General features: G+C 41.1%; 2 protein-coding genes across 2 annotated transcripts in view; both read right to left on the bottom strand.

Moving 5' to 3' along the window:
* Positions 1–6,310: 6,310 nt before the first annotated feature.
* On the bottom strand, positions 6,311–8,756 carry LOC118431120 (CD209 antigen-like protein E). The gene is made up of 3 exons (XM_035842238.1): positions 8,464–8,756; positions 7,258–7,538; positions 6,311–6,523 (listed from the first exon to the last, which is right to left on the bottom strand). Exons 1-3 carry the CDS (start codon positions 8,603–8,605, stop codon positions 6,371–6,373), a joined length of 576 nt encoding a protein of 191 aa, XP_035698131.1. The 5' UTR covers positions 8,606–8,756; the 3' UTR covers positions 6,311–6,370.
* Positions 8,697–12,923, bottom strand: part of LOC118430090 — a 12,533-nt gene continuing 8,306 nt past the window's right edge. Inside the window, exons 6-8 of the mRNA XM_035840800.1 lie at positions 10,207–10,380; positions 9,404–9,517; positions 8,697–8,704 (exon numbers count right to left, since the gene is read on the bottom strand). Of these exons, the coding sequence (XP_035696693.1) occupies positions 8,697–8,704; positions 9,404–9,517; positions 10,207–10,380 (296 nt within the window). The remainder of the gene's footprint in view (positions 8,705–9,403; positions 9,518–10,206; positions 10,381–12,923) is intronic.

The raw sequence follows: 12,923 nt of genomic DNA, 5'->3' as shown, positions 1-12,923 counted from the left end.
CGCAACTCTGACGTCAGCCCTACTGGGTACCCGAATAAGGGAGTTGAGGAAAAATTATTATCCCAGCTGATACAGGGAGGGGATGCGATAGTGTTTCCCAAAGATGAACTGTATTGATTGCTCCCTTGGGAATTTAGAGCCAAATCTATACCCAGTGCACCACAGCTTACCCCATGCAATAAGGCATGTAAAGCAGTGGGGTAGTGTACCAAAAGTCATGTGACTTTTCCAAAATCCATAGGTGTTTATCTCTTAGCAAGTCTTAATAACTACTGACCATAGTCAGTTCTACATCTCTGATGTAAAATTGCAACTTTTCAATAGAGGGTTTTCTTTTTTTACAACTTTTTTTACTAGTTTTCATACAATGCTGTTTCAATGAAACTGGCAAACTGTACACACAAAACACAACATTACACAGCTGAAATGTCCCTACATACAGCAAAATCCTGTTTAATGGACAGCAAGTATTGCCCTGTACTACATTCAGGAGTATTATTTGCAATAGCTCCTCTTTTTAGGGTCTCATAGGATCAAAAAGTATCCAATTCAGTGTTGCTGGGGGGGGGGGGTGAACACCAGTAGGGCACATTATGATTGACAGGTCCTAATTGGTAAGGCATACAATTACATGGGACTAAATCGTCATTAAGTCCATCATTTTCATTGAATTCATACCACTTTTGTAGTAATCTATGCTATCTGAGTTATTCCTGACAGCTTCCAATACATGCATGCACATACTTTATGCTGCAAAAAATCACAAAATATCACATTTTTGCTACATTTTTGGGAAATTCATGCACAAAACTGGGTCCACACTTGACAAAACCTCTTGTATACGATATTGCAACATGGTTTCAGCAAATCTGAGACAGCTATATGGTTCAAAAGGCCTCAAATGCAAAATGGGGGTGGGGGGCAGTACAGGTCAGACATCGAAGTTAGGGCTGCCCATTGACAAGCATGTTGAAATACACTGAATGAAGGCTTCAAAAAAGTACTAACCCATAGTTCAATCTTTAAAATTCTTCTCCACCAGAAAGTCACTTGGGTCTAGTTTATAAGCATTCAAAGAAAACAGAGGGTTGTTTGGCTCATTCTCGGAGAAAAGCTCGCTCTATGAAAGAAACCTCACCTTTGACCCATTTTCCCTCCTGATACAACCAGTAGCACCCTATAACTAAAACCTGTCCTTACACCAGCTGAACTGCTGAACTGAACAAATTTTGACCCAAACAGGAAAGCTTAGACCCTACCTGTCTCTTCTAAGTCAAAAAGTCTCCAGATTGGGCAAAAATTTTCAAGGAAAAGAAGGATTTTCAAGGATTTTAAGTCACACCCAAATCGTCTTCCCATTTTTTGCCCTCTACCGCGCAACGCAACTCTGACGTCAGCCCTATACATTCTTCTGCCATCTCTAGCAGAAAGCCGGGACCAACTGAGCAATCACACACACACAAATAAATCTCCATTTTCATGAAGATTATCAAAAAGAAGTTGAAGGTCACGTGTTCTAATGAACCTGATGAGCAATAGGATAAGCACAGAATTTGTCGAAAATGTTTGTTATTAGAATTTCTGATCAATACTACATTACGAAAATAGAGTAAGATAATCTTATAGATTTTCAATACAGCAAACAGTAAAGTTGGGGAATTAGAAATATTCGAAGGCAACGAGATCAGGACCACGCGCGGATCCCCCCTTCAGCTGGCAAAAAAAATTTTCTTTTGCAAGACAAACCCAGGCTACTGTATGTCTTCTGGGTGACGCCAAGACGATGGACAACGTTATTGCTTATTACAAAAGGAGACTTTCTCAGTTTCTGTTTGCTGTTTAGAGAAACTTCAGTTGCGGTTTGAAATTACCAGTGGGTCTTCCCGAGTCACATAAACTTACGGAGACGGAGCGCAGCCGCGTGGCCGTCAATTTCTCCCCATAAAACCGGTGGGCCGCTATAAGCCAAAATCGGCGCTTAAAGATATAGAAGGAGCGTGAATTTTTGTAAGATCTCCAGAAAATCAGCGGAAGTATATTATTAGTATTATTAATAAACTGATGATTTCTATCTTCCGCCATGCATCGGCAAGCGTATACGTGCGTACGCGCCGTGGGAAAATCGCCGTCGTGCGCCGGCATGCCCCTCCCCACTACAGTTCTGGCCAGTCGCATCGTGCTGACGTTTTTGTTGTCATTTTTCCCCGATTAACCATCATTAATTGCCCTAACGTTAACAGAAGCAAAAAGAGTCCGAAATATATATAAATATACAAATGCGTAAGATACTTTAAAAATATATAGTCTCCGGCAAGCCGCTCAGACCGCACGAGCTTTCTATGCGTTTCATATAAGGGCGGGGGGCGGTGTGCGAGCCGCTTCGTGGAGCAAGTCACAAAATAATTTTGCGATATTGTTTGTGTAGCGTGGCATCATTTATGAATATTAAAAGTGAGCTCGCCTTTTTTAGGTTTGTCCTCAATGGTAGTTGCTAAAAATGTCCCTATTAATCAAATATAAACTAAACAGCCACAGATATGACGAAATCAGTGTTGATTTGTTTCTCAAATTTGCTCAGAGATGGCTCTAAAATTCACCACAGAGCCGCTAAATCTTAAAAATTTCCTGGGGGAGACCCCTCTAGCTCGTGCTCTCCCCCGCGCAGCTGCGCGGCCGCGGCCTTCGCCCGCGTCAAAGTACGCCCCCTCCCCCCGGCAAATTTCTGGATCCTCCAATGAGGACGGCCTAGTACTAGTGCCCAGTGTACAGTAGCAACCTATACTTAAAATGAGAAAAGGCAATCATTTGATAACATACAGACAAACTCGAAAAAATATGTCCATGTCCATTTTCATGAAGATTATCAAATTCGCAGGTGTTCGCTTGAATTGTGGCGCAGGCTTTAGCAAGCGAAACGATTGAGGTAGCGGTTTTCTATGGAGAATGGTACCCAGGATAGACTGTAGTTTGCCTGCGTACTATGTCCGTGAATGGGGGAATCGTATACTCTTTTCCCAATCTAGAAGAAGACAGTACGTTGTAACCTACCTTCTTTTGAAGTTAGGTATGAAGCCATGTTGTCGATGCACCGAACACTGGTACCTCTGGATGGCTTTTCTTCTGTCGTACTCATCGTGTACTTAGAATGAAGTAACTGAACGAACAGAACAATAGAAACCTTATTCTCTCTTTTTTGGGGCGATAAATTTAGATGTGACTGCTGCTGGTGAACCAGCGTCGGGGAACAGTAGCTGAAATAATATACTTTTTGCAGGCACGCGGCGCGGCAGCAGCTAGTATATTACACTGAACAACTTGTCACACTTGTCTAGACTATTCAGCTAACATCTCAAGACAAATTCATCACGTAGTTCAAAGTTTAAACACAAAAAAAAACAATGTTTTTAAAACATTCTGATATCTTATCCGAAAAACAATCGAGCGATTAGTCTGCAATGCAGATAGAAACACCCACTGATGACACCCACGGGCAGAATGGCTGTACCAAGTGATGACTTGATTTATTCATCATCAGCGTGTAGAATGACATGACGCCATGGTTAGTAAGGGAGGGGGGCACTTTTTGTACCGGTACGAAACTGTTTTCCTTGTTGGACCTGTCCAAAACAAAAAAGGACCTGAAAATTCAGTGGACCGGATGCTGGACCAAGTAAAAAAATGAATAAATTATACCGGCAGGTGTTCACGTGTTTTGGGGCTTACGGGTCCAAGAAAATAACTAGAGCGAAGCAGAGGAGTGTTGGTAGTCTAGCCATTCTTACGAAGTTCCCACTTGGTCTAAAACAGAGGCAGTCATATTACAGTTGTTTACACGAATATAGGATTTTAAAACGCCAATGGACGTGGGATATGCCACCAAACAGCACCCTTGGTGGCAAAATGAATCATTGTTTTGACTTGAGTTTCGCCCATCCTCTGCCATTCACAAGTCTTCAAAGATAGTTAGGTCCAGGAAACTGGACCTAATCCTATGGACCTGGCCGTACCTGTAGCTGAAATTTCCGTACTTAACATGCAGCAATGGCTACCCAACTATCCAGGAGCTTAGTAACTGGACAATATACAAGGTACAATGCAAAGTGTTGCATTGCACAAACATAGATACTTTTACGTACTGTTGGGCCAATATTGTGCCCTAAAACTGTTCGAACATCACTTTATACTCACTCATATATAAATGAATGCCTATCAGCCGTTAGTGATATGAACCATGTACGCTGATAAAGAAATAGAAGGTCAGAAGATTTAATGGAAACTCGAAATCTGAACGTTCTTCTGATTATGCGAATGAAAACATTGCACTGTCTGCGCATGCCAAGTCCACATGGCCCAGCCCAAGGTCACTGGAGTAAATAGATACCTTTTCCACCTTCACAACACTTGGACCATTCGATTACGTACTTGAACCAAGAAACCTTTTCATATCAAGTTGACAATTTTAACCACAAGTCAACATTGTTAAATATTGATGGATGATTCATGTAAATATGACATTTTAAAAAGATATTAGGCAATTTTCATTGCAGAAAGAGGGACCAAAAGTGAACCCACCACTGCTACTGAAAGCAATGGCGATCCTGACTATGGGCGCGACAATAAATTGTTCAATATTGATGGATGACTCATGTAAATATAACATTTCAAAAAGATATTGGGCACTTTTCATCGCAGAAAGAGGAACCCACCACTGTTACTGAAAGTAATGGTGATCCTGACTAAGGGTGCGACAATGTTGGAAGTCAATTTGAAACTAAATCTAGTAGCCAACAGACTGAAGACAGAGGTATACTGTCTGAACTTCATTACATTTGATATCAATTGTATATCATTGTAACTAAATTTTTATTTACTAATTTTACCTTTTACAACAATGATAATGCACTTTTCATATCTTTGTACAATGAATTTTATTCAAATAAAGCCTCTTGGTAATAAGATATTTGTAACATTTGAACAATAAAAGCTTTTGGTGGAACGTATTCCGTAGATTGTACCTGGTACAAGTAAACAACCTGAAATGTCAACAGGGCGTTGGCACATAATTGGTCTGAGAAAGACACATGGGATGTTTTATGTACCTTCACATTCCCGCTCATATGATTTATGTCAATCTTAATGCTATTTTCATAACATTTTCTTCTTTTGTGGAATTGCATTCCCTTTATGATTGATTAGAATCGAGTATTGTTCCTGTGGAAAATACAGTTTTGTTCGGTAGTTGTCTAAATGATACTAAAAGTTACTACGTTCCAACACAGCTGTTAGATGAAAGTCAAAGTTAAGGCACTGCTAAACTTATTAGAGTTACCGTCTTTTCGTAAACCAATCGTTATGACGATATCACTATACCAATTTGAATAGAGGGGGAGCAATGATAGAAAACACTGCTTACAGTCGTCAATTATTGAATTTGTAGATAAAACAGTATACATGATAGACATAAGAATCAGCATGACGTATTTTCAATTTGTGCAATAGCAGTGTAAACTACATCACTGTCTCTATAAACATGTTTGCATCTATCGTACAAGTACAAGCCTACATCTGAAATTACTAAACGATATAACAGTGCATAGTCATTTGAATGTGGTCACCATGCTTTTTATCAAATTATTATAATGAAACAATGAATGAAAGTTTTATCATTGTGTCGTGCGACTTTTTTAAGTCGCCAAGCCAACTTGAGCTTAATAAAACACAAAACAACAGAAGGATCACATAAAGTCAAATCAAACTCTTATATATTGTAAGGTGTCATGATATTCAGTTTCTGAACATAACATCATTACTGACATCTAACATTACTGACATCTAACTTAATTTTGCGTGGCTTAAGAGGGTGCCATGTTTTGTTAGACCCCAACCACAAAAGATATTGATTTTTCCCTAAACCTCGCCAAACATTTGAAGCCCTGACTTTGAGAAAAATCTAAATACATGTTATCAGTGGTAAAATATAATATGCTGCAGCATTTAAGCAATAGGAGCTGGCAATATTCATCGGATTTTCTCCATTTCTTTTAGGCTGGAGGACACAGAGATGGGCAGGTAACGGGAGCATGGTTCTGTCCCATACTGTAAATTCATTTAAGTTCGCGGGGATTTAATTTCGCGGTAGCGGGAAAAATGACTTTTCGCGGTGGTTTTAATTTCGCGGTAGCACCATGCACTGTAGTATCTTAATGCCCTGGAAAAATGTTCGCGGTGGTTTTAAATTCGCGGTGAAATGGCCAACGCGAAAACCGCGAATATAAATCCACCGCGAACATTTCTGCATTTACAGTATATGCAAATCATCAGTATGCAAATAAACTCATGCGCCATCTTGGCGCGGGAAGGGTTTAACTTTTTAACACTGACAAATGAAGCTCTTCTGCCGCCAGCAGTCGGTGTCGTCCCACATGGGATCATGACTGGCTGTGTCTCCTGACCAGTACTGACCACACCAAGTAACCAAACATCCAAAATATCGGGGGTTGCTTGGCTGGTCTGGATACCATCCCTGGTTGAAAAGAGAGAAGGTAGGTATAGTGTACTCTCCAGGCAGAGGTTGGTGGGAAATCGTGACCTTTTCCGTTCATTTTTTTTTCGACCGGCCTTCTTCCATATTTTTTTTTCGACCGGCATTCCCACCGTTGGTGGTCGAAAAAAATTATGAATGGAAAAGGCCACGATTTCTCACCAAACTCTGCTTGGAGAGTAGTTATAGTGGTACTTATAAATTCATTCGTATTTATCTTTGTCTCTATCAGCAGGGCTAGCCCTTTGTTACCTTGGCTTTGCGTACTGAACGACCAAATACCAAATAATATATAATTGCCCCTGGTTTACAATCATTTGGATAAATATCAATAACTTTTAAGGAGATTGCATCGCTCGACCTTATAATTACTTAGAGGTGCCCTTTTTTATCAACACACTTTTAAAATAGGCTATTTATACACACACACTATAATTGTTGTATACACACAATGTATGAAGCAGTAAGTTAGTACATTTTTAGGGAGGGTACAGGAAAACGGTATAACTGACATAAAGTTTAGGGCATAACAACATATATAATATCTGTATCCACCAATTTTCTTTCAAATCACTTTCATCATTTTCTAATCACCATCTCTCCTCTTTTTCCCTGCCTTTCTTTCCCTCTCTCTGTTTCTCCCTCTTCCTACCTCCCCTGCCTCTCTTAGTCTCCTTTATCTCTCTCTCAATTGCAAACTAGCCGTGTCAACATACCTTATATTGGTTGCTGTCAACCTTCGACCCGTCCACCCAATACCAGCTGCAGGTCTCCCCTCTCTCCTCCAAGCCGATCCAGTGATCCTTGTTGCCTCCTTCCGTTTTGACCAGGTTTCTCAGAGCGACGTCCAGTTCTTCTGTTTTCGGCATGGCCAGCGTGGCTCCTTCCTCCTTACATGCCGCCATGGCGTAGTGATGGGACTGAATTTCTTTTGCCAACCGGATAAGAGCCCCGCCAACTAGTTTGTAGCCAGTTCCACAGCTGTCATCCTTTGGAGCTGAAACAGCCGAAATTCCTGGTTTGTGAAATCGTTTTATAAAACATATATTGCAGGAGACGGGCAAAAAAGCACATTCTCTCGCTATGGAAACTTTGGAAACTTAATTCAGCCCTTTAGATATCATATATCAAAATGTAGGTAGCAAATCTTCCTGGACATCAAGACGTTGAAAACAAGACTTCATAAAATATTTACAGATAGAGACTATAATACAGTTACTAATTTTCATACATAGGGGAGCTCCTGTCTAAACCTGCACTTGCTAGCAGACTGTACATCATGTGGTAAACTGTTCCATATGAGTAACGTTATAGATAAATATCTTCTTCATGGCGCTGGTCTTGGGTTGCATGAGTTTGAAAGTGTTCCTTCCAGTGTGACGAGTTTTATAACTAGAAGCTTAGCTATGCAAAGTTTGGACATTTTTCGATATATTTGTCACACCTTCATTACTTAAAAAGTATACGTTATATCTAATAGGGCGAGGAAATTATTTCAGCGCAGACTGAGTATAGCACTGACTCTATTGTGATCTTAATCACAAACCACCCGCTTACGAAAGCCCAAAACATATGCTCAGCAAAAGAAAACTCATTTTAGATAGAATAGAAAAGCTATATTAGTAGATATTTGTAGCCGCTGTACAAGACCTCTGAAGAAGCATTATCGTGTATCACATGTGAATGTTATGTACATTGTATGGTTTGTATGTGTGTTCCTGTGTGTCATGTTTTTTTATGCTTGTAAATAAAGACCACAGTACCACTATACTTGTATGTTGTCAAGCTAACTGTGGATCTGATTAAGGTCAAGTCCAGTCAATAGATAAATATTAGTATCGTGTGTAATTACTAACATGCATACATACGTTTTATTATGCGGAGAAACAGATTGAAGAGAGTAGGCACAAAAAAATATTTACCAGATATTCCAACTACCTCGGACTTCCCTATTCCCTCTGGCGATGCAGTTGCCACATCAAGCGGTGCAGGTGCGACCTCTGGCGGTGCAGGTGGGTCGACTGATGGTGCAGGTGACGCCATCGCAAATGCAGCTGTTGTCATTAGCCCGGCCGATGATAAGGAGCTGTTCTTACCAAAACGAGACTCTTTGATACTTCTGGATGGTGGTTTTGAGTCAGCTGGTTTCGCTGCCTCAGCCTGCTGTGAAAGATACAAAAAAGCATGTAAAAGTCATAAAAACTATCTTTTCAGACCTTAAATACTATTGCTAAGCGAAGAAAAGGCATTGAGGTGCTGTTATGATTGTAGTGACTTGAACATCTTTTTTCTGTGCCCAGGGTCCAGGGCCCATTGCTTAAGGAAGTACTCCCCACCTTGACCACAATTTGATGGGTAGCCATAGATTGACTCCATGACTACATAAGCACTTAAAACTCGTAGACTGTCTACCACTGGAAATACTGACAGGAGAAGATTAGCATTCTTCTGATTAAAAGTTTGAATATTTGTTTTACTGGTTTCCAAGATAACATTATCAAACTATGCAGAATGAACCAGAATAGTTTTCACAAAGTTGACATCCTTCATGCAAAGAAACTGAATATTTTGTTCAAATTTCAACTTTTAAATCAATTTGGTCAAAATTGTATCAAAGTCCATACAACTTAAAAATGTGTCCTCCTCGCAGATGAATACAGAACTTTGGTAATTTGTATTTGTATTTGTATAAAAACATGGCTTGTGGATGTGGTGTCTACATGGTGTTTTAAAGGGAACCTTTATACTGGTGTATAAATGACATCATGGTTTAAAACTGAGCACAAAGCTTAAGAAGCTACTGTACGGTTACCTTATTTGCAGTCGAGCCAGTGAGATACATAAAGATACAAAGTCCTCCACCCAACAGCGCTGCTACTGCAACAGCGATAAGGATACCACGGAGCAGGCGGGAGCGGTTACACTTGGTCTTGCAGTTCCGGAGGAGTCCAGAAACGTTCGCTGTACTGGCGCAACCTGTGTGGAGCCAATGTTTGGTATTTGTTTATTGCTGTTGTATACGGAGATTCTCCATGAAAATTGGAGATATTTTGTCTGTGTGTGTGTGTGTGTGTCTGTGTGTGCGTGTGTGTGTGTGTCTGTGTGTGTGTGTGTGTGTGTGTGTGTGTGTGTGTGTGTGTGTTTGTGTTTGTGTTTGTGTTAACGGATTTGGGTAGACAGTATAACTCAAGAACCTTTTGATGGATTACGATGATATTTGGCATGTAGGTAGGTGTTGGGAAGACAAAGGTAAGGGTTGGTTTTGGACCCCCTAGTATGTGACCTTGGTACTGCAGCAGAACTTCTATCTTTGTATCCTTTGACCTGGACATGCCATGGTCTTGATTTGTGGTGGGGGATAGTTTGTGATGTATGAGAGAAGAGGTGTATGTTTGCCCCCCTAGCAGCTTGTTCTGGGACTGAAGAGGCGTTTTTGTCAAAACAATCCAAATTAAGCAAAACAGGACTTAATTAGCAACTTTTCCCTGCAATACTGTGCCCGAGAAGGCTACCATTGCATTTACATTGAAATGCACAATACCTAGATTTCACCGAATAGAATAGGTTCTAGTGTACACAATATAGAATCATGGAAAACATATCATCAAAAGAGTTTTAAAAATTTTGTTCTATGATTGAAATAGAATTACAAAAACAGAATGCACCTCCGTCATTAGCTTGTTGTAGCGCATCAGGCATGGCGTCAGTGAGTTGGTCAGGACTGTCGCAGCCATCAGAAGGCCCAATGTGACTCCGCTGTTCACGATTCTTGCATTCTTCAGGGACTTCATCATCAATATCGATATAGTGATAATCGTGGATGCCTTCGTCCATATTGTCTGCAGCCGTAGAAAAAATGGCCAACGAGAGTTTAGTTTTGGTATATGCGGAGGAGGAGCCCTTACATTTCAAATCCAATATGAAGCTGTATCTGCCAGGTTTGTTGAGGTACAAATAGGGGGAGGCTGGCTTTGACATGGTAAAGTACTACAGCCGTCAGCCAGAAGATTGAATGACATCAGACCCCCCCCCCCCCTCCTTCCCTTCCAACTCAGCTCAGCCAATGAAAAATCATTTAGGGATCAATAGACTAATAAAGGAAAAGAATATGACGGCCAGATGTTACTGCACATTATTCTGCCATCTCTAGCAGAAAACAAGGACTGAGCAATCACACGCACACAGACAAACCCAAAACAATATCTCCGTTTTCATGGAGATAATCCAAAATAATTGAAAACCACTTATTTTGATCATTATCTGTAGGATAAGCAGAGGATTTGTAGGATATTTTGGAGTTTTTAGAATTTCGGATCAATACTACATTATGAAAATCACGTCAGATAACCTTATAGATTGTCAACACAGCATACAGTAAGGTTGGGGAATTAGGAAAATTTGAAGTCAACAAGGTCAGGACAGCCTATCACTACTTTATTCAGTGCCCAGTGCACAGTAGACTTTTAGATCATAACAACGTAGCCTATACTTAAAATAAGAAAAGGACACAATTGGGGTTTCCACATTTTTTGTTTTGATTGTAGTTATCCTCTGTACCCATCATTTGTAGCAGTCGCCACTCAATCGTTTCGCTTGCACTAAGGTTAAGCCCCCGTCACAAATAACATTTTTGATCGAAGAGTGACCTGCATCCTGGCTTCGGACGATTCTTTAATAGCACCTCGGCCGACATTCGATTGCTTCCCCTGGAAGCTGCGCTTCTTTCAATTCAGCTAGCGAGGCATCGGCGACGAGTTTTGAAGGTTTTATGTGATTTTGGGTTGGTCTTTTGCAAAATTCCTGTCAATGTTACTATTTTCAGTTTGCAGCTTATCCACCCCTTTTTGGTCCTACCATCTCATGGGGGTTTATAATCATCGATTCCGAGCCAAATCCAATTTGTGACGGGGCAAATTTTCAGCGAAAAATAAGGTCGACGCTCGGGCGATTTTGAAATTCGGCGACCTCTAGCCGATCTTCTAATTGTTTTTGCTTGAATTGTGATCATGCTTAAGCAAGCAAAAAGATTGAAGCAGTGGTTACTACGGATAACAAATACTAGTACCCAGGATAGATTGTAGTTTGCCTGCGGTCTATGTCCGTGAATGGGGGAATAGTACACTCTTTTCCCAATCCAGAAGGCAGTATAAAGTTGTAACCTACCTTCTTTGGAAGATAGGTATGAAGCCATATTGTCGATGCATCGAACACTGGCACCTCTGGATGGCTTTTCTTCTATCGTACTCATCGTCTGCTTACAATGTAGCAACTGAACGATCAGAACAATAGAAATCTTCTTCCTTTTTTGTTGCGTTAAATGTAGATGCGGCAATAGTCAACACCGAATGCTGCCGGTGAACCAGCGCTGGGGGAACAGTAGCTGGAATGCTAAGCTTCTTTATACATACATGCATGTAGCCGCCCCTTGGCGTAACACACGTACCAGCTTTTGCAGGCACGCGGCATGTTATATTACACTGAACGACTTGTCACACCTGAACTGTCATTCAACTTGTCTAGACTATTCAAGTACCATCTCATAATAAATTCATTCACGGAGTTCAAAGTTCAAGCACAAAATAATGTTTTTGAAAATATTCTGATATTAAATCTGAAAAACGATCGAGTGATTAGTCTGCAGTGCAGATAGAAAATATGATGACACCCACGAGTTCAACAAACTGACACTGACATGGCAGCCACACGGCTGAATTGCGACATGGCAGACGCCAAGTGATAATTTGATTTATTCATCCTCAGCGTCTGGAATGACATGGCGCCATGGTTAGTAGGGGGGGGGGGGGGGGGGGGGACCGCTACAAAACTGTTTTCCCCCGTGTTGGACCGGATGTTGGACCGAGTACAAAATGAATAGATTATACCGGCAGGAGGCTTACGGGTCCAAGAAAATAACTAGAGCGAAGCAGAGGAGAGGTGATAGTTATTCTTGCCAAGTTTCGACAGTCAAACGATTTTAGTTTAAAACAGAGGCAGTTATATGAGTGTTGTTTACACGAGGACATGGTTTTAAAACGCCAATGGACAATGAATATGCGACCAAACAGAGCCCATGATGGCGAAATGGACCATTATTTTGACTTGAGTCTCACCCATCCCCTGCCATTCACAAGTTTTCAAAGGCAGTTAGGTCCAGGAAACTGGACGTATGAACCTGGACCGTACCTGGACCTGTAATGTCCGTACCAGAACCCCCCCCCCCCCCCCCGGCCTCTTCAAAGGGGAAAGGGGGGGGGCCCCCCATTTTTCGGGGGGTTTTATAAGGGGGGAAAATATAAAAGGGGCCAAAAAAAGTGTGAGCCCCTTATAAAATGCCTTGGCGAACCCAACAAGGGTTTTAACCACCGCGCGGGCTCAAAAACCC

The sequence above is a fragment of the Branchiostoma floridae genome, chromosome 14 (assembly GCF_000003815.2).
Source record: "Branchiostoma floridae strain S238N-H82 chromosome 14, Bfl_VNyyK, whole genome shotgun sequence".
In the NCBI taxonomy this organism is placed as follows: Eukaryota; Metazoa; Chordata; class Leptocardii; order Amphioxiformes; family Branchiostomatidae; genus Branchiostoma; species Branchiostoma floridae.
This window is presented reverse-complemented; position numbering and strand designations above follow the sequence as displayed.

What these genes read in the sequence shown, in the direction of transcription:
- LOC118431120 (XM_035842238.1), bottom strand. Translation starts at nt 8,605, where the DNA reads ATGACAACAGCTGCATTTGCGATGGCGTCACCTGCACCATCAGTCGAC. An exon ending in CGAGGTAGTTGGAATATCTG is followed by an intron (nt 7,539 to 8,463) that starts GTAAATATTTTT and finishes CGGCTGTTTCAG; the next exon opens with CTCCAAAGGATGACAGCTGT. An exon ending in TTGACAGCAACCAATATAAG is followed by an intron (nt 6,524 to 7,257) that starts GTATGTTGACAC and finishes CTTTTCAACCAG; the next exon opens with GGATGGTATCCAGACCAGCC.